The 21,298-nt window shown below is 42.9% G+C and overlaps 1 protein-coding gene across 1 annotated transcript in view; it reads left to right on the forward strand.

Annotated features, from left to right (window-relative positions):
- Positions 1-6: 6 nt before the first annotated feature.
- Positions 7-21,298, forward strand: part of ZC3H14 (zinc finger CCCH-type containing 14) — a 37,626-nt gene continuing 16,334 nt past the window's right edge. Inside the window, exons 1-7 of the mRNA XM_019552384.1 lie at positions 7-99; positions 8,038-8,152; positions 13,935-13,975; positions 14,342-14,537; positions 14,907-15,327; positions 17,272-17,438; positions 18,282-18,382. Of these exons, the coding sequence (XP_019407929.1) occupies positions 8,061-8,152; positions 13,935-13,975; positions 14,342-14,537; positions 14,907-15,327; positions 17,272-17,438; positions 18,282-18,382 (1,018 nt within the window). The 5' untranslated portion in view covers positions 7-99; positions 8,038-8,060. The remainder of the gene's footprint in view (positions 100-8,037; positions 8,153-13,934; positions 13,976-14,341; positions 14,538-14,906; positions 15,328-17,271; positions 17,439-18,281; positions 18,383-21,298) is intronic.

Here is a 21,298-nt window from a genome sequence, read left to right on the forward strand (position 1 = left end):
GGGCCAGGGCAGACCCCCTCCCCGCTCCTGCCTAACGCAAGTGTGTCTTTCCCCAGGGCGCCATCAAGGGGAAGCTGCAGGAGCTGGGCGCCTACGTGGGTGAGTGTCCGGGTGGGCTTGGGGCCGCGGCCGGGGTCGGACTCGGCCTGGCCGCCCAGGTGCTCCTTGCTGGGCCCGCGGGCGAGGCTAGGCGCCTCCCGCCCCCGCAGCGCAGACTCGTGGACGGGAAGGGGCCTCCAGAGGCCGCTAGCGCGGCCGGCACAAGCCATGTCCAAGCCTCCCCGGCAGCCGACCGTCTGCCCGCGACATGAGACTAACGTCAGCCGCGAGACCGCCCACCCCACGAGTCAGGCAGCTCCTGCTCCTGTAAAGCCTTGTTAACATGCACGCAAGAGGTCGCAGGAGGAGGGCCCCCGCTATCGCCCCTACCAGTCTTACTGTGGGGTAAAATTCCTTGCTGACCCCCAATACGCCAGTCGGTCTGAACCTGAGCAGATAGTCTCTGCCCCTAAAGCTGCTAACAGGAGTCGAAAACAAAAACCACGCTTTACCTGACGAAGCAGTGCGTTAGTTCAGCCCTGCTTCACAGCATTTGTATAGATCCGGCATGCTTTTATCTACAGCTGATTCAACCTGCTATTAGATAACAGTGCCAAAAAAGCCCATTAAGGCACCCAATCTGTACAGAAGTTGGGGGAGCCAGGTCCAACTAATGTGTTGCCTCTTTTTGCGCGGCAAAAATACAGAGGCACACAGAGTTTAAAGTAAAGCACTGATTTTGGGAGGAATTACTTCTATAAGCAGCCTAAGTGCATATACTCAAGAAGAGACAGTAGGTGGGTGCTGACCAGTGTGGGAGACAAGGATATAACAAGGCAGCCCTTGGTCCAAAAGCACTCTCAGACTAAGCTTTGTCAACGTTTTTGTAAGTCCTGAGGAAAGGAGTCTTAACAATGAGAAGTGGCTTTGCAGGTGCTTACGGGCATGTGCTTACAGGCAGCTCTTCCCAAGTAAGGGGCAGCCAAAAGGAACAAAGGTGTGTGTCTAATGCAGCCTGAAGTTATGCGCCAGGTGGAGCCTGGAGTCGACCTCAGCATTGCATGAAAGCATGGGAAGGATGAGGATCGGTTGGAGGGCTTTGAAAATGTTGACAAGTGGTGTACGTTGGATGTGATGGAGAAGGGGGAAACCAGAGAGACAGGCTAAGATTTTTAGTATAGATAAGGAAGCAGTAATTATTACCCTGTAGTAATAGGTGGAGCAAAGATAAGTGAGCAAGGGAGAAAAATGGGCCCCAAAGAAAGAGCACTATTAAATGTAATTTCTCCCATGACTGCAAATTCAGCAGGCTGCATTTTTTGTTTTAGTGCAGCCAAAGTGGGTTTTAATAGGCAGTTGTGAGAAGAGATTCAATCCTCAAACTGGGTATATGTTTATAGTTCAGGGGTGGATGAAATGCGGCCCTGGGGGCCAGATGCGGCTCGCCAGGCCATTCTGTCCGGCCTGCAGGGCCCCTAAAAAATTTAGAAAATTAATATTTATATGCTCCTGGCTGTCTATCATGCAGCCCTTGATGGCTTGCCAAAACTCAGTAAGCGACCCTCTGCCCCAGTTATAGTTGGTCACCCCTGTTATAGTTCCTCTTGTGGTACCATACAGAATCCAGGTGAAGTAGTCCATAGGAGGTTGGCTACATGAATTCAGGAATCATCTTGCACTTGTGGGATCAAGGCCAAACCTCATAACTGGATCCTAGATTATCCTATTAGAGATGGCAAATGGATAGCTGCATTTGCAAACCAATACAAAATGATTTTGAAAGGATGTCCATCCCATCCTCTTTTCAAACTCAGCACGTCCTGAGGAAGAGGGCTCATCATTTTTACCTTGCAAGTTTTCTTCCCAATTTTTTCTGTCAATAGTATTTTTTTTTTTAGTTTCTGTTATCCAAGCTTGCAACCTACACATGCCTAGTTTTTGTTCCCTCTTCCTCTCTCACTAGGCTTGCAGTACTTCTGCCTTTTTTGTCATCACCACTATCCTTTCCCATTTCTAGTGCCAAGATATTATTAATAATCTCTGATTTCAGCTGCTTCTACTGTCTCCTAAGTTTTCTTTTCACTAAGTCCATTCACTACAAAGGTCATCTTTACAATGGCTTTAACTCTTTTCAGTTAACTTTGACTTTTCAAAATTAATTTTAATGTTTTCCTCATTCAGTTCTAACACACTGCCCTCATTGTATCCTTTCCCGTTTCTGACTACCTGCACTACGCCCAAGTTTCTGTGATCATTTCTTTTATTCCTTTCTTACTCCTGACCTATTAGTGCTTGGATCAGCATTCCAGTTAATGTTTACCAAGTGTCCCTACTTCTCTTCAGAAAATTGATCAATTATTCTCTAACTACCCTAGACATAGACTGTTTTCTGTGTGTGTACTTTTATTCTGTCTTGTGACAGGTGGTACTGTTTATTCCTTTGTAAGATTGCTTAAGACAAAGTTTTCTATCTTGTCGATAGAATTGTTAAAGGAAAGTTTCACTCCATAGGAAATTAAATAATGGAGAAAAACATAAATATTAATCCATAATTTATCAACATTGTTTAAAAATTGAACATACTCTTCTGTTTACCAGTGTGCCAGTAATTCCTGCGTGTGGTAGTAAGATAACTGCGTGTTTGGAAACAGTAATAATGTGTCACAAACTAGTGGTATAGGGCAAAATGTAATCTTAAGAATTTTTGGTTTGGTATATGAATATAACTGCTATAGTCACATATTCAAAAAATGAAATAGACTGGTAGATCGAATTGCAGCAGTTATAATAGTATTGCACTCCTGTCCATAGCTGGGAAAAACCTGGCTGCATTCTCCTTAACAGATTCACTTTCCTGGCTGAGGAGATTCTACCTGAGTATCAGCACAGTTTCAGACTGCTCAGGGGTACAGTAGATGTGATCTTTTTTGCTAGACAGCTGCAGGAAGAATGCTATGAGCAACACCAAGATCTTACATTGACCTGACTGAGGCCTTTAATTCAACCAGCAATGAAGCTGCCAAAATTTGTTACTATTATCAGATTTCTTCATGATGACATGGCAACAGCCATCTTAAGCAGTGGCTTGGAAATGGACTCCTTCACTATTAGAACTGGATTCAAGCAAGGCTGCGAGGTTATACTAATGTTCTTTTTTCCATCTGTATCGCAGCTGTGGTGCATCACGTTGCTGATAGACTTCCATCTGGAGTCAGCATCCAATATTGCATGGGTGGAGCCTCTTTAACATCAAACAGTTACGGTCCAAATTCAAGATAATCCAACGTCTCCATTACCGATCTATAATGTGCAGATGATTGTGTCATATATGCTCAGTCAATCAAAGAGTTCCAGGTCACTCTTGATTGCTTCTGTGAAATATGTGAAATACTTGGGCTCACTCTCACAAAACCCAAGATACTTTACCAACGTATCCCAAGCCAAGTGCTATTCCAGGTATTACAACTAGAGTGTGAATGTTGAGCATTTCCCCTAGCTGGGTAGCCACTTTTCTCAAAAAGTAAACATAGATAATGGTTTTAGAAGTAAACATAGATCACAGCCCCTAGTTCTGGTATTTCAGATTTACAGAGAGACTGGAGAACATTGATTATTTCCTGTACCTCAGAAGCCACCTCTAGCAAAAGGCTGACATCAATGAAGAAGTCCAACATCAGCTTAAAAGTGCAAATCCGGTCTTCAAATACCTAAGGAAACAAGTGTTTGAAGATTGCACCATCAGATTTGAAACCACGCTTATAGTTTATTGAGCAGTTGTGATCCCCACCTTACTGTATGGACCTGAGACATGGACAGTGTACAAGAGACGCCTCAAGTTGTGGGAGAATTCTATTGACGCTGCCTGTGGAAGATCCTTAGAATCCAGTGGGAAGATGGATGAGATGCATCAACATTATCGTCCTCTTGGAAGCAAACACCATGAGCATTGGTAGGATGATCATCCAAAATCAACTTTGCTGGGCCGGCTACATCATCCAGATGTCTGACTCTAGACTCCCAAAGCTAGTTTTATTTTCCCACTTCAGTCAAGGCGTATGCTCAACAGGAGAGCAGAGAAAGCTCTTCAAGCATCCTCAAAGCCAACTTGGAAAAAATGTAACATTAACATCAACTCACAAATGATTATCACCTATGACCACTCTAGATGGTGGAAGAGTCTGCTGCAAGGATTTCACTACTTTGAAACCTTACAATGACAACAGGAGACAAAAAAGCAGGAGCAGCAGAAACAGTGTGTCATGGACTGAATCAAGAATCCAGAGCCACCCACCCTGCACAGAAACACATGCCTGAGTTGCAACAGTCTGTCGATCTCAGAACGATCTCATTAGCCATCTTCAGACCCACAGATAAAGGAATCATGGAAGACAATCATCCTCAAATGCAAGGGATTGCTGATGATTCAACACCAGATAAAATCTGCTGGTGCTGCCTTTGGATGTTTCTGATATCTTGTCATTAATATCTTGGGTCTTTAAGGGACCCAAACCAAACTTCTCATCTACTGTTGTCATCCCTACCTTGTTGTATGGGTGTGAAACTTGGACAATATATCTGTCTTTGGAAAATCCTCCATATCCATAGGAGGAACAGAAGAATGAATGTCATTGCTCTGGCTTAAGCAAACACCGCCAGCATTGAAGCCATGTTTATATGGCATTAACTCTGTTGGACAGGACTTGTCCCAAGGATGCCTGACAACTGGCTCCTGAAATAGGTCCTATACTCCCAATTCACCAGTAGTCACTGCTCTAGAGGTGGGCAAAAAAAGAGATTCAAGGGCACTCTGAATGCTAATCTGAAGTACTGCAATATTAACATCAATACCTGGGAGACTCAAGTACCAATTGTCCCCAAAGGCACAGTGATCTATGATAAGGGATTAACCATGTTGAGCAAATACATCTCACTTTGGAGGTAGGTAGATGAGAGAGACAAATAAAAAGAGCTGTGATCTGACATCACCAGATCTACTCTTTCCTCCTGGAGCTATTTGCCATGTCTGTAGTAGAACATGTGGATTTCGGATCAGCCTTCTCAATCATCTTCGGACTCCCCTGTGACTTCCGTATTTCCCTTGTATTGAGGGTTGTATCAGATACAGTAATAAGGAGGTGATAATATCCATAAAGGGTTACAGGAAAAAATGTAACCATGATCACTTGTGTTTTATTTATATTTAAGCATTCCAGGCTCTCTTTTCTTTATACCTTGATACAGCAAAGACTTTTGCACTTGTTATACAAGTCCTGCTGTAATCCAGAAGGCTACCTACATTATGTGAATTTAAGCAGAACAGATGTTTCAGGATCAGGATGTTTAAAAAAAAAAAATGGATGTACTGCAACTTCCTACCAGTACTATCCTGACTTCTTCATAGGACAGGTGAAGGTTTGAACTGAATTCTCCTCAGTTAATGTTATTGGATCTCCTTTTTGTTTATTGATAACAATAGCTTGCTGGTTGAACAACATTTTTGAGTAAAAAATAAATGAATAAATAAGATCTCTGACTCTCTTCATAAAAGCTTTTAAAAATATGGCTGCCTCAAGAGCTATGTGTACTACTTTGCACTTCTCTGTAGTCTTTATCTCAAAGTACCTTATACACAGTAAGGAGCGAAAGTAGGAAGACTCTTTCACTAATGTTCATTTGAACCTGTTAACCCTCCCAGTGCCATTGCCGTCTGCCCCAAGCACAGCCCAGCCCAGCCCAGCCCCTGCCGGGAAGAGCCCAGGACAGCCCAGGCCCCAGCCTACAGCTGTAGCCCACCCCACCTGCACCCTGTGCAGATCTAGGTACATGTGGGCCCCACCCCCCGTTGCCCTCCTGGGGTGGAGCCGCACCCCCCATATGAGCTGTGACTCGGTCTGTGCTCTATGCCAGCTGGGCAGCGCTTGCCCCAGCCTCCCTCCCTCGCCACAGGGGCCTCGATCTGCCCCCCATACCCTTTCCCTTCCCCCTCTTCTAGTACAACAGACTTACTAGCTGTACACAGCTATGTCAGAAATTGAATCAGTATCAGCTACTATGCCTCAAAAATTGGCTATCAGTATCAGCCTCCAAAATCTGTATTGGTGCACCCCTAGTTTTAACCTGCATACAAGCCTAGGTTCCCGTTCAGGAAAGCACTTGAATTTGTCCATTTTTACCTGGCTTTGGGATTTCTAGTGGGTTGGTTCTATACATGCTGATGTGGTTTGTTCACTATCTCCCTGTGCCCCTGAAGTGTAAAGCAGTGGTCACCAACCTGGGGATCCCAACCGACAGGTAGATCCTGGAGCCTCTTTGGGTTGATCCTGAGCTGGGATGACAGCTGGGTACGCATGCATGCATGCACCCACCGGCCCCAGCCTCAGCAGGTTAATCTGTGGCAAAGGGAAGGGGTGGGGGCCAGATTGAGGCCTACATGAGCGACTGACTCTGTGGCCCAGCCAGAAGCAGGGGAAAGTAAGGGTGGTGGGAGGATTGGAGCCTGGGGGGCTCCCTCCCCATCTCTGTGGGGGCGGAGGCAGCCTAGGCGGCTGCTGCTGCACCTCAAGTCATGCAGCAGCTGGCTAGGTGCAGGCACGGCTCAGCTCGGTGGCAGGGATGAGTCCACCTGGACCTAGGAAGATCTGGTTGTCCAGGGGTGTGGGGCTGGTTCCTGCTGCTGGGCACAGCCTGGCAGAGGCTCCGGGGGCCCATGCCCCACACCTATGCTGGCAGGGGGTGGCACATGAGGGGTGCGGTAGATCCTGGGGTGCCCTTTACTTCCAAAAGGTGATCTTCACCATAAAAAGGTTGGACCACTGGTATAGAAGGTCTTAGATAAGAGCCATTTAGTCTCTGTTAGTGGAGGAGAAAGCAGTTGCAGCATAGGGCTGTTAGCTTTAAAAGTATTTGAATAAATGAGAAAATGTATCTTGTAGTAGACAACTGTCTGTCCTTCTGGACCACAGTATATGTGTGAGAGGTCACCGTGCCTTTCGATGCATATGTGTAGGCAGGGGAGTGGAGGGTACTCAGACTTTCCATCCCCTGCTTAGGCCATTGAGACAGAATCCAAAGGCCAGACAGTCTGAATGTTCAGAGGCCTGATAGCTGTAGTTATATGTGAACCTGGGTCAGGATTCTACCACTGAACCACAACAGTGGGTTATTATATCATGCGTGTTCAAATAAAAGTCTGTCATACAAAAATGAAAAGGTATTTTGATATCCTTTTTCTTTTCATTTCCTCTGTGTGTGTACTTCATTTATTTATTCATTTTTAAGTTTTATTATTTCTTTTCATTTGAGCTCTAATAGAGTTGACAATCTTATGTGCTTTAGCTATGTCTGAAGCTTGTATTGAAGTATAAAAATTTGTCTCTGAAAATATTGTTTGTTCATTTGCTTATTAGAGAATCTCCCTGTTGTGCTGTCATAAATAAGTATTCCATAACATAAAAAAGGGTTTTGCTAAAATATCTTTGTGTTACGGTAATATTGTCAGTGATACAGGGTGGGTTTACACATTCATTAATGCTCTTTAGGTAATGTGCATTAAATCTAGTACCTTCATTGTGAGGTACTAGAAAATGTGCATTAGCCTATTTTAATGCATATTAGCTAAAGAGCACATTTTTGTGGCACTTTAATGTACATGAAAGCACACGTGTAGACATGCCCACAGAATAGTTTGTACAAATGACAGGACTTTTAAAACTTTGCAGTTTGCATACAGATTTGCAGGAAATTATTAGAGGACTTAAATATACCACTTTGGTCAAGATTTTAGTCTTTATTACTTCATTTAGTACTAACTAATTAATAAACATCTTCTGTGGTGTTTATAATAAAATTGGGGAAATAGTCTGATTTTTTGGGGGGTTGTAATCACTGCCTCCATTCTAGGTCTGCCATACTTTAAAAATATCTTTAAAATATATCATTGCTGACTGAAAAGCTACTTTAAAAGTAACATACAGGTTTATTCTTTCCTTTTCAAATTAGATGAAGAGCTTCCTGATTATATCATGGTCATGGTTGCCAATAAGAAGAGTCAGGAACAGATGACAGAGGATCTTTCTCTTTTCCTTGGAAACAACACTGTCAGGTTTACTGTATGGTATGTTTATCACTTCTCCATAAGCTTACTTAATACAGTTGTTTTGTGAGTGCTTTCTGTAAATGAGGTTTGAGCTTATGAGAAATTGTGTATCTTATCACTGCAAATAACACTGATCAAGTAATTGGTTTTTTATATGTAAGGTGAGATAGTATTGGGAAAATGGTCGTTAAAAATATGCTTAGCTTGTCAGTAATTAAGTAATTATTATACTAACAAATACATACAAAAATAAGTGATTAAGAAGCTAGTATTCCCTGTGTATTCATTGTTCCTGCTGAACCTTTTTATAAGGCTTTGAAATGTTATGGTAAATGAGGGGACTGTATTCATAAAGGTTAACAAAATGAATTTCAAACATTTGAATCCTATCAAGGGAATTGTTTTCAGAAAGTTATTACTGCAGAATTCCAGATGAACTTGAGAACATCATGCAGTGCAGTCACATCTGGTTAAAGTAGATTTATTTTGTAAATGTCTCTTTTGTGCATTGTCACGGGCTTAGATGATGATATTATACACCTGCTGTAGATACATAGGAATTAGTGTGTCTGGTCCATCTGGTCCTGTGTCCCCTCTTTCACAGTAACTAGTATTATATGCTTCACAAAGAGGAATATGCCCAACCCCCTAAAAAAACCCAAATACTTATGAACTATTAGGAACCAGCCTAGTTATATGGGAAATTTCTTCTAGGCCATCCAGTCAGGAGCTTAGTTTGTATCCTAAAACATCACTGGTTATACCCTAGGGTTACCATATTTCCAGGTCAAAAAAGAGGACACCTGTCATGTGAGAGGAGGGCAGGGGGGAATATGATGGGAGAGGCAGTGACATACTGGTGCCCTGCCCCTACCCATTCTGTTGCCCCTCACTGCCAAGCCATAGCCCCCCCCCCAGCCCTGCTGCTACCCCTCGCTTGTGACCCATTGATCTGGGCCCTGCCAGTGCCCCTCACTTCCAAGCCACAGTACCTAGGCCACCCTAGACCACGATGGTACCCTTCATTCCCAAGCCACAGCCCCCACACTGTCCCTGGTGGTGCCCCTCACTCCCAACCCACAGCTTCCTGGTGTGGTGCCAGTGCCCTGCACTTCCAACTAACCCCCTCTTCCCCACCCCAGCCCTGTTGGAGGGGCCCCAGCTGTTCCTCTCTTGATCAGGTCAGAGATGTCAGATGTCCGGGATTTTGCTTTGCTGTGCTGGTAGGAGCAGGGAGGGGGCGATCGGGAGTACCACATGGGTCTGCGTGCTCCTCTGCAGGTGCAGGCAGGTACACCTGTGTTCCCTGTTACCTCTGATTGCCCTCCTCCTGCTCCCACCAACAGAGCAAAGCAAAGTCCCAGAGATTTGGTCAGATTTAAAAAATCCCACCCAGACAGAGATCAGAGGGGTCAAAAAGATGATATCTGGAAAAACCTGGATGTATGGTAACCCTATATAATTTTCACCTTGTCACAGGGCGGGGACCCAGGAGCAGGCGTGATCTCTCCTGGTGCCCCTACCGTGCCAAGTTGTCTGTCAAGCACCCTTGTTCTTGCCCGCCACGTCTTTGATGGTATTTGTATTCTAAGGGAGGCTGCCTTCTTGTCCCCCTGGACATGGTGCTCTTATTTATCCTGGTGCCTGTTCTGTGTAGAGTGATTTGGTGCACCCAGCCCTATGAGCTATGCATGGCTCCTGCCACCCCTAATACCATGCCCCAAACCTCTCAGTACCGGACATTGTTGGGTCAACTAACTAGTGCCCACACCCTTGCGAATGTCCTCCGGGGCTCACCTCTGTGGGCTCGCGCCCCCTCCGGGGCTCTTATTTCTGCACACCCTCACTGGGCTTCTATACTTGTGCGCCCCCTTTGGGCTATTCGCCAATGGACCCGCATGGGCACTCCCTAGCTTCTTCTGCGGCTGCTGCCCGTTTCCCCGCGGTCTGTGTACAATCACCCTCCCTGGGGCTTTTCCCACACAGCACTGCCACACTGGGCCTTGCTTGCGCATGTGCCCACACTGGGGCCTGTCTCTGCAATCACGCCGCCCGCACTGGGTCCTGTCTCCGCGATCACGCCGCCCACACTGGGGCCTTGCCTCGCGGCTCCTGCAGTTGAGGCTCAGGTGGCCGCAGCCATGCCTGGCCTCCAGACCCCTTTTCCAGGTCCTACGCCCCACTGGGGCTTCCCACAATTGGGTTCAGGCAGCCTCAGCCTTACCTGGCCCTTCAGTCCACTGAACCCCCTTCTCAGGGTTGGGGTCAGTGCACCCCCTAACTACTCTGCCCTCTCTGGCACCAGGAACCCCTACGCTACTGGGGAGCTCCTATGAGGCCTCCTCCAACCCCTACAGGCTCACCCAGTCCTCCAGTCTAATAACAAACAACGACCAAACAGAATGACATGAGCCAACTGGCTATAACTCAAACAAAGCCTCCTGGCTCAAACGTGACCCCAAACCATCTGGTAGCTTATCCTCTCAAAATCCCTACCAGGGTTTTCTTCACCCGGTCTCCTCACTCGGGAGCTGATTCAGGCCCTCAGCTTCTGTAGGCTGCAGCACGTCAACAGAGCTCTTACTCCATCAGCTGCCAGAGGAGAACTGACCCTGGTCTCAGCCTGGCATGTTTATATACGCCAGGCCATGTCCTCTCCTGGTCAGCTGACCCCTGTGGTTGCCCCGGCAATCAACACCTGCCCTTCTATAGGAGCAGGCACTTCAGTGCCCTGAGACACACCTATTTAAAACAACTCTCTAGTGGTTTATGGAGTTAACCTTTTCTTATGTTCAGGTCTGTAGTATTTTAAAGAGATACTGTGTCATTCTGGAGATTTCCTGACTTTCTGAAAGTTTTTGTCATCATATCAAATTGGTTTCTGGTTTTTCTTCATCTGGTTGCAAGTGATATTTTTAATTGAAATCCATTTTTCTCACTTGGCTTGTTTCGCTTCACAGCAGTTTGTATATGATCAGTTTAAATGTTCCCTGTATAATTAGTCAAGTTTCTTTTTCTTTGAGTCTTTCATATAGCAAAAGGGCAGGAAAGTAATTTTAAAGGATGGGGAAAGAAAATAGTAAAGGGGTGAAAATTATCAGGAGAAGCTGATTCGCAGGTGTTTACCTCAAACTCTACTTATCAAGTAGATTTTCATGTTGCATTTATGTTTCTTGGGCATATTTTTCAATTGTGGTAAAGTGTTATATCTCACTTTTTCTTGACACCATCAGAAGTATCAGAAAAGAGTATGCAATGTAATACTTAAAAAAAATAGGAAGACTTTTACTCACTCATTGATTATTTATCTTCCTGTACGTAAACACTGTTTTAGCTTGTCAGTTAAGTAGAGAATGGTACATTTGTGTCTTTCTTCCCTAGTGACTGTGAATACTTTCAAAAACAATATAGATACTCTCAATTTCAGTACTAGAATTTTCCCTAACAATTTTTAGACAGACTTTGTCCCAGACTACGTTATAAAATACTTACTTGAATAAAAGACAAGGTTTTCCACTCTAATCAGCGGGGAGGGCGCGGGGAAGGAAGCTCCTTGTCTTACATTCCTGTACATGGAAACCTCATTAAATACATTGTCTATCATTATACTGCTGCTAAAAGCAGCATGTGCTCAGCAATGGAAACTAGCTGTGAAGTAGATTAAATGTAGCCAACACTGTGCATGACTATAAAACACATGGCCTATATGGGACAAGCATACTGATGGGAACCTACCACAAAAATAAGTTAGTGCACCCCATCTGGGTAAGATGCGTGGTATTAGCCGTTGCATGTATTTCCCCTCAACACCAACTCTGAAGTCATGGTGAGCCACCACACTGAATACACTTTACTTTTTCTTCACCCCCACAATTGAGCTGCCCCTTTCTTTTCTGTTTCCAGTGATTCCTGTTTCTTCATCAGCCTTAAATGTCTGACAGACATCACTAAACAGGACCTCAAACAGTTCATTTAGAATCCATTTTGCCCCCTCTCTCAGCCTGTTGCACATGATTAGTGTGGCCCTGCCCTCCATGAAGTGGAGCCAGACCAGGTTACCCTACACCTCATTTGCATATAAAAGTTTGAAGGATCTCAGAACTTGTGATAACACCTGTTTCCTGTCATAAGCAGAGGGGTGGGGATTATTAGCACTTGAATCTTTTGTAGGGGGTATCTGAAGTACACAGAAACTGAGCAATACTGAGCTGTGGGATCACCATGGCTTGAAACATTGTTTGTTTACTGTGGTGGGGCCCAACCCAGTGAGCCATATGGTAAATTGAGTCTTTTAGTTTTGGGCTAATATCATGCATACTTTGTATTATGTATAAGTAGGTGCTGAAGTGCTACTTAAAATGTGTTTATGGAGTACCTATGCTAAAAATTGCAGCAGTTTCAAAAAAAATGTAAAAAAATGTGAATTCTGGATGAGCTATCAATATGACATGCAAATTACTACAGCTATATTTATTTAAGTCTTTTTTTTCAAATTTGCTTCTCATTTCTGTGTGCTTAGAGAGAGGAGGGTTGAAAAGTAAGGAGGCAGGGAAGGAGCTGCAGGAGAAAGAAATTGAGGGGGTTAGAGGGCAAAGGGGCTACGTGACCCACCAGATTTATTTTCCCTTCTGTAGCAGTGGGAAGGGGATAAATTCAAGACAAATGCCTAAAAATTACATTCTATATTTATACATTTTCCATCTATAGAATCTAATTATTAGGGGGTGATTTTATAATCGACATTGTCTTGTCTTCGAGTAAATGCAGTGGTATGAGAGAAGGTAGTATGTAAGAGAGAGTAATGTTGTTCATTTAGTCTTGAAGTTTAAAGCATTTGTTCATAATGAAGTAGGGGGGATAGAGAATTTGAGGTGTAAAAAGAAAATAAGAAGTGATTCTTTATTGTTGAATACTATTGTCAAGATTGATTCATTTTTTTAGATTGCTGATTTTAACAATATCCTTTTAAGCTATAAAGAGAAATAAGAGTCCTGATCTATAAGAGTAATATAAATTCACTTTATAACAAATGTTTTAGCAAATATAAATATTGAAGAATATAGTAGTTAAAAACAGAAAAGATTAAGATTATGTGAAGCATAAATTTATGCTACCATTTAAAAAATTAAATGGTAAAAGAAAAATCAAGAGATTAGTATTTTGAAATTTGGCTTTTATGGTCAGATCTCCATTTCCTAGATTTGCTTCTTTAACAGACGGTTCTAATTCTTATGTAAGAAGTTTGAGGTTTGAGTTCCAAAAGTAGACACACATTTTTGGTTTTGTCAGTTTTAAATTTTACACAGGGTTGATTTATGCCTTTTAAAGTAGTATCTATTTGGTGTCTCTTCATACATTCTTCATGCTAAGACATTGAATTTGATCTGGCTAAAATTCATTCATTTTTTAACATATCTCTTAAGAGCATTGCCTATAAATCCAACATCTGTTAGAAATATGGAGACTGACTAGATTAGGTGCAGTACACAGCATTTTCAAAAAGGTTGGCTGTAGAGTCATTTTTAGCTGCAGTTCATATTATAACTGAAAGGTTATTTAGATACAAATGTTGACTGGTTTTCTTTTGCAGTTGGACATCGAAATGGAGGGTTGATTGATAGATGAAAAGTGGGATGTCCCACAAATTAGATGCACAGAGTGGAATATAAGTCTAAATAATAATAATTGTAACAATAACATATATAAAAAATCTATAGAATGAGGATGACTTTTGAAAGATTATTGCTTTGAAACAATTTGAATAACTCATCTTTTCTTTCTCCTTTTTCCCATCTCTCAGGCTCCATGGTGTGTTGGATAAACTTAGATCTGTAACTACTGGTAAGTAAAGTTTGTCCAGAAGAGCAATAACTTAGCTTTGGAAATAGGCATCCATGCAGTTTTGTATGCATTCCATATACGCTTGGCAGGTATTTTTCAAGTTATTAACTGATTATCCTTAGTTTGTATGATTTTTATATAGTTTATGTAAACTTAAGGGTCTTGGCCATTGAGAAAAATGTTGTATGTTGCTTTGGCATTTCAGAAAATGTGATTTTGCAAATGGATCTTGCTGCTTTTTTACATTGGAATCAAGTTGCTGCTGATGGTTAGTTTCTCACTCTTTTGTAGTTTTGAGGTTGCACTTGCTGCTTACATTTTACTTCTTAAATTTTATGTAAAGGTCAAATGTAACTTTCTCCACAGAACCGACTAGCCTAAAATCCTCAGAATCTAGCATCTTTGAGAGCAGCTTGCCTCCCAGCAAAAACAGTTCAGGTGGGAGTGATGAGAGAAGACGTGAGGAAATCTTACAGCCTCTTACAGTCTCCAACTCTCGGTCTGAAAGAAATGACTCGCGCGTTTCAACCAGCTCACAAGAGCAAAGAGCCAATGCTGTACGGTACGTCTGCTAATTGGCAGGTACACAGACTACATGAAATATGTTACTCTTGTTATTCCCTACTGCTCTTTGAAACAATTAGATGGTGAGATCAGAACTAAGATATGGAACCTATTTCAGCTTCAAGAAGAAAACAAGTTTGCATAAACATCATGTTATACCAGGAAAGTTATCTTTATGCTGTTTCATGCAATAAATGTGCATAGTTTATCTATCAAAAGATAGAGGTTAAATCTGTCAGAATTCTTAAGGAATCAATCTTGTATTTTTCTTTCTTATCCTTACCTGCCAAAATGGCTTTTCCAATCTTTTTTTAATAAATGTTTATTTGGGAATTAGTTAAGTATTTCCAACCTCTTCTTTCACCAGGCAGTCTTGTGAAGATGGATCTGCATCCCGCTTGATGTCAACAGTCAAGCCCCTGAGGGAGTTGTCACCTTCTGAAGCTGTGATTGACATTAAACCTGAACCAGATGATCTCATTGATGAAGACCTAAATTTTGTTCAGGAAAATCCGTTGTCACGGAAGAAACCTATTGTAACTGTAACTTACAGCTCTTCTCGTCCTGCTGCTGAAATCTACAGACCACCAGCTAGCAGAAGTACAGATGCTGGCATGCACTTAAACAGATTGCTGCAGCAAGGTGGCCAACAGGGAGGCAGGCAGTTAGACATGCAAAGCTGCAGGTCTTTGGAGGCAATCCAGCTATGCAATCCAGAAGCATTTGGCAGCTTAGCAGAGAGTTACAGGCCTGCCTCCAAACTAAGTGCTGATAAAATAAGCAATGAGGTTAGTGTACAGATGTAAATTATATTTGTGCTAGACCCACATGCAACAAAGACATAGGCCACGTGTACACATGGTGTGGACGTTTGGTTCCTCAGAGACAACTAGCAGCAGCGCACCTTGCACTGCTGCTTGTCCCCAGGGAACACCTGTGCCATGCATGCTCTTGCACACAGCGTGTTACCCTGGGGGCGGTAGGGGAGGCTGCAGCCAGCACTGGGCTGGCCCCAGCAGCCTTACCTGAGGACCTCCTGGGGCTGCGGCAGTGGTGATTCTGCTGCGTGGAGCCTGGCTGGCAGCCACAGTGCGGCTCTGGGTGCCCAGCTCCACTTTTGAGGAGTGCACGCTGCTGTGTGTGCAGTGCTCCACTTCTATTCTCTGCAGGATTTTTTGACCCCTGGAATAGCACAGAAAATAACTGAACATGCGGTATATGGTGTCACACATGTGTTTGCAGTGCCACATACTGCATGGCCACGCTGATCTGAACGCGGCCATAATGGGCATCTACAGCTAAATCTTGCCCTCATGGAGGTCATTGGGAGTTTGACATTTATTTCATCTGGAACAAGTTTTTACCCATTGTGTTTCCCATCCCAAACTGATTGTATAATGTTTAAAAAATTGTCTCAAAAGTTGCTGACTAATTTGATAGAGCAGCTCTAGTTGGATGCTTTACTGATTTGGAGTATTGAAAGACCATATTTACTTAAATAGCACATGCACCTTTTCCCCCAAAACCAGCCTCCCAAAATTGGGATGCATGTCTTAATCAGGGAAGCTGATTTCTATGCCAGAATGGAAGTTTGGGGGCAGTGGGATGGCTGTTCCACTTCTCTCTCCTGATTGCCAGATTGAGGGAGGAGCAGAGTCCACTCTTCAGCGTCACAACTACAACCACTGCCAAATTGGATTCAGCTTTTGGCTGCTTAGTCAAAGGCTGCTGCCATTCAGCAGTGGCTATGAATGGCTGTGTAGATTTTGGCTAAGCAGCCAGGGGAAGGGTGAGTGACCTGAAGAGTATACTCTGCCACTGCCCCATGTGGTCAGAATTCATCCATGATTCTGGAAGAGTCTTTTGGTATGTGGTATGGAAGTGAATACAGTAAAAATGATGGTAATTTTGATCTCTAGGCCATTGGAATAGTTGTGGTCTTGCATGAATTCTTTGCAGATCTGTCAAATAAAGACTGACAGTAAAGAGTGAAAGAGAAATATATCTATCTACTTGTTTATGTACATATTTCTGTATTTTTAATGTGCCAAGCACCTCAGTATCCAAGTTGCTTGAATCTTGGTCTTAAAAACATTATTATTTGCATTTCAAATAACGAACCATAGTCGCAGACCAGGATCCTGTTATGCTAAATATTGTACAGACACAGATTAAAAGATGGTTCCTGTTCTACTCTCTTATGGAAGCCAAAATCCTTTTGACAGCTAGCTGATCATTTAAGGAGTATCCAGGTATATTTTTGTGACATCTGTGTGTATGAACGAAAAAGGAATAGCTGACTTTCAGGTTATTAGGGCTCCTAGCTTCTTAATGAAGTTTAATGTTTATTTAGGAAAATACAAGGAATATGAAAGATCCCTTTCCCAGCCAGGTTTCACCTTATGTTAACTCAAAAGGAGTTGACATGCCTACAAGACCTCATTCTTTCTATTAATGTTAGTTGGACTGTCTCTAAGTAACTCTCTTTTTTAGCTCGCTGCTATTTAATGTTTAACCATGGAAAATTGCCAATAATTAAAATAGCTGTTTTTTCACATCCTTTGAACTCAGGTTCTCAATGTTTTCTGTACACAGTAAAAAAAAATCTCGATGTCCTAGGTATTGTTTAACAGGAGTTTACCATCTTTTCCCTTTCAGCAGAGTAATGGTTTTTTCCTTGTTTGTATATCAATGCAAATCTGATCAGTGAATTGTTTTGACTGCCTGGTTAGTTGCAGGAAGAAAGCTTCAGGAAGAGAAAATTGCCAGTTATAAGCTCAGTGGTCAAAGTGAAAAAATTCAGTAATGATGGAGAAGAGGAGGAGGAAGAAGAAGAGTATGGGTTACGGATAGGAAGCATCTCCAGCAGTGTTTCTGTACCGGCAAAACCTGAGAGAAGGTACTTGAAAATTTCTATGATCTCAAATTTTTCATTATCAGTCTAATAGGGAACAGAAAGCCTTGAGAGTTGATTTTCTGTGCCCCGTGGTGTTGCGATGGGAAATGAAAGTAAACACTGTTTACTTTCATTCCCACACCTTGTCCCTCCCCCAGCCCCTCAGCAGCTTCTTGATGGCTGCTGAAGGGCGGGGGAAGGGACAAGGTTCCCACACGCACCGCGTCAGCTTGACGTTGCCGACGCGGTGCGTGTGGGAAGAGGAGTAGCCATGTGCTGCTGGGGACAGGATGAGCCCAGATGGGGCGGCAGCTGCACCTTCCCTCTACCTGCACTGGTCAGTCCTGAGCAGCAGCCGGCTCCACCGCTGCTTCTGCTGCCTGGTGCTGACCCAGGCGGGTCTGTCCCTTCCGGAGCAGCACGCAGCTGAAGCCGGATTCCCATGTGCTGCTGGGGACAGGAGGAGGCTGACCAGGTCAGCACCAGCCAGCAGAAGCAGTGGCGGAGCCATGTGCCGCTCGGGACTGACCGGCGCAGGCAGGGGGAAAATGCAGCTGAGCCCCTGCTGCTCTGGCAGGGCTCGTCCCATCCCGAGTGGCACACGGAACCACCGCTGCTTTGAATTTTTACTAAGGATTTTGGTTCATTGCTGCCTGGTTACCTGGTCAATTGGTTGAAAACATTTCGGTGGAAAAAAGGATTACTTAATCGTATAAACATATCATTTGTAGAGTGTTATGATAGTGGATATTATGTCAGTAAAATGATAAACAAGTACCTACAGTGGCCAGCTGAATTCATATATCTGCATAGAAAATTAATAGTATTTCTCCCTCTCTCTCTCAGACCTTCACTGCCACCTTCCAAACAGGCAAATAAGAATTTAATTTTGAAAGCAATCTCTGAAGCCCAGGAATCGGTTACAAAAACAACCAATTACTCCACAGGTAATGCATACTGTTTTTATGCTTGGCAAAGCTATGCTATTTCTACATCATATCTGATAAATCAGCATTAATGTATGGTGTTGCAAGGAAAATAAAAGTGTAATTTGAAACCTGATGTAGTTATACAACTTGATCTATGGAGAATTCTTTATATATTCTGTATCTGGCAATAACCTATAGAGAGAAATTTTGGAAATAGAGCATAAACAAAGAAGAAAAAATGCTTAAAATATTTGAAATTAGAAGTGGTAGAGAAATGCAAAAAGGCTTCCCCCAGTGTTAGGAGCTGCACAGGAAAAGTCATATGTTCCAGCAGTAAGGGGCTTCTCTAGTGTAACTGCTAACATCTGGAACTAGTTACCTTTTAGTTTTTAACCCTTTTGACTTGTGAAATATGTGCTGTTTGGCCAGTTGCTACTTTTCACCTCCTTCACATATTCTCTTCCTGCTCTCATAAAAAATGAAGCTAAGTAGATAGCAATGGGGCAGGCCACATGGGATTTATGAATAACGAAACCTGTCAAAACTCCATCAATGATGCTTCAGTCATATTTCCTGAACTCTGAACATACTCTAGATAGGAGGATTGTAACTCCATTTGAGTGGTTCATGGATACCTTTGAACAGCTGTCCAAATATAGGCATTAAGTTCTAGGAAAGGATTTAACTACAAATGAGTGATTCTTCCCATTTCTGCCAGTGTCTGCACCTTTCCACTGACACATATGAGTAACTCACATACGATAGTACTGGATGTGGTCTACCTTGACTTTAGCATGGCTTTTGATACAATCTCACAGAACATTCTCACAGGCAAGCTAAGGAAATATGGGTTGGATGAATGGACTATAAGGTGGATAAAAAACTGCCTGGATCATTGGGTTTGGAGACTAGTAGTCACGGGCTTAATGTCTAGTTGCCAGGCAGCCAATTAGACATCAAGTGGCGTGCCCCAAGGGTTAGTCCTGGGACTGGTTTTGTTCAGTATCTTCATCAATGACCTGGAAGGTAGCAGGTGACACAAAGCTGGTGGGGAGTAATAGATATGTTGTGGGGGTAGGATTAAGATTCAGAGAGACTTAGACAAATTGGAGGACTGGACCAAAAGAAATCTCATGAGATTCCATAAGAGAAGTGCAAAGTCCTGCACTTAGGACAGAAAAATCCCATGCACTGGTACAGGCTGGGGTCTGACTGGCTAGGCAGCAGCTTTTGCAGAAAAGGATCTGGGGGTTATAGTGGACAATAAGCTGAATATGAGCCAACACGTGTGCCTTTGTTGCCAGGAAGGCTAATGGTATACTGAGCTGCATTGGTAGCACTAATGAGTCCTGATGCACAGGTCCTGGAGTACTACATTCAGGTTTGGGCCTCCCGCTACACAGGGGATATGTGGAGAGAGTCCAGCAGAGGACAATGAAAATGGTGAGCAGGCTGGGGCACGTAACTGCTGAGGAGAGCCTGAGGGAACTTGGCTGCTTTAGTCTGCAGAAGAGATTTAATAGCAGCCTTCAACTCCCTAAAGGGGGGTCCAAAGAGGATGGAGTTGGACTGGAACAGATTACTCAGAGAAGTTGTGGAATCTCCATCTTGGGTGGTTTTTAAGACCCAGACAGGAAATGTGTCATTAAAGATATGTATCCAGTAGCTAACTGTATTGATTGATACCACCTGAAGGTTAAAGATAACATTAAGATGAAAGACATTTAGAAGGGAATCTGAAAATAGCATAGATCTGTAGCATGGTTTTGGCTGAATGGTTGAGGATTACTCTGAGGTCAAGGTGATTTCTTCTTAGCAAGGCTTCTTTTCTTTTGCTAGATCAAAAAAAATCAGAACTGAGAGGTATTTTGGAGAAGAATTTTAATACTGGATACTTATTTTTTTAAGTCTAGTACAGTATGTTTGCAGAAGACTTCAAATATCTGTTTGAAAGAGCTGGAGAACGTAGTTTGCAAAAAGTTATCGACTGGTGGTATAGGGAAAAATATAGGGAATGGTGTCAAATAGGTAGCATGACCCTTGAGGCATGAATTTCCTTAAGAAAAGATGTGTCCTACAAAGAGGAAATAAAGAAGATGGGGAAAATACTGAGATTACATAAGGTGTTATAATTAAAAGGATTCTTATACTGAGAGAGAAGACGGAGGAAGCATGGCTATAGAATGAACTGGTATAAATTTAAATGGGGATGGAATGAATAGTATGAGGAGGAGGCAAAAATCACTACCATCTTTGGAAATAAAGAAACAATGAAGTTAGGTCGTTTGGGAGAATAATTTATTGAATCACTGTTATAAAACACATTCCATACAAAAATAAACTATTAAAAGAACATTTTAATGGCTGAAGTTAATCACTCATAAATTAGGAAATGCCCAATGTAAAGTAATTTGTACATTATTAATTATGTCTTTGGGTATAAGCATTCCAACATAGCTTTTAATTGCATGTTCACATACTAATTTCTTCACAGGCCCCTTGCCCATTCGGTGCCCAATGAAGGAGGTGGCTATTCATTACCTTTTTCTTTTTATCCTCACTATGCAGTGTCTTTCACTAAATAGTCTTCAAATCCTCCAATAAGTAATGGAAGTTTCAGTTCTTCCTGGAGCTTTCTTTCACTCCTACCACAGTATGTGAGCACCTCTCAGGCCACTAATGAACTTGTTTTCAAGAGTTAGGAGGACCATGTTATGCCCATTTTACTGATGAGGAGCAGAATTATTAAAACAAGCTAATGAAAGAGATATGAGAAGTCAAACCTATAAGTCCTGACTCCAACCCAGACATTTACAATCAAATGGCTTTGGCAGCAGGCTCCTTAAATGTACCATGAAACATTACAGGAGGCTCAGTGGAGCCTGGGAGCACATACATTGCAGGAGAGGAAATGTGGCCAGAAACATTTACAAA

Source organism: Crocodylus porosus, unplaced genomic scaffold, assembly GCF_001723895.1.
Source record: "Crocodylus porosus isolate Cpor-Errol unplaced genomic scaffold, CroPor_comp1, whole genome shotgun sequence".
Lineage (NCBI taxonomy): Eukaryota > Metazoa > Chordata > Crocodylia > Crocodylidae > Crocodylus > Crocodylus porosus.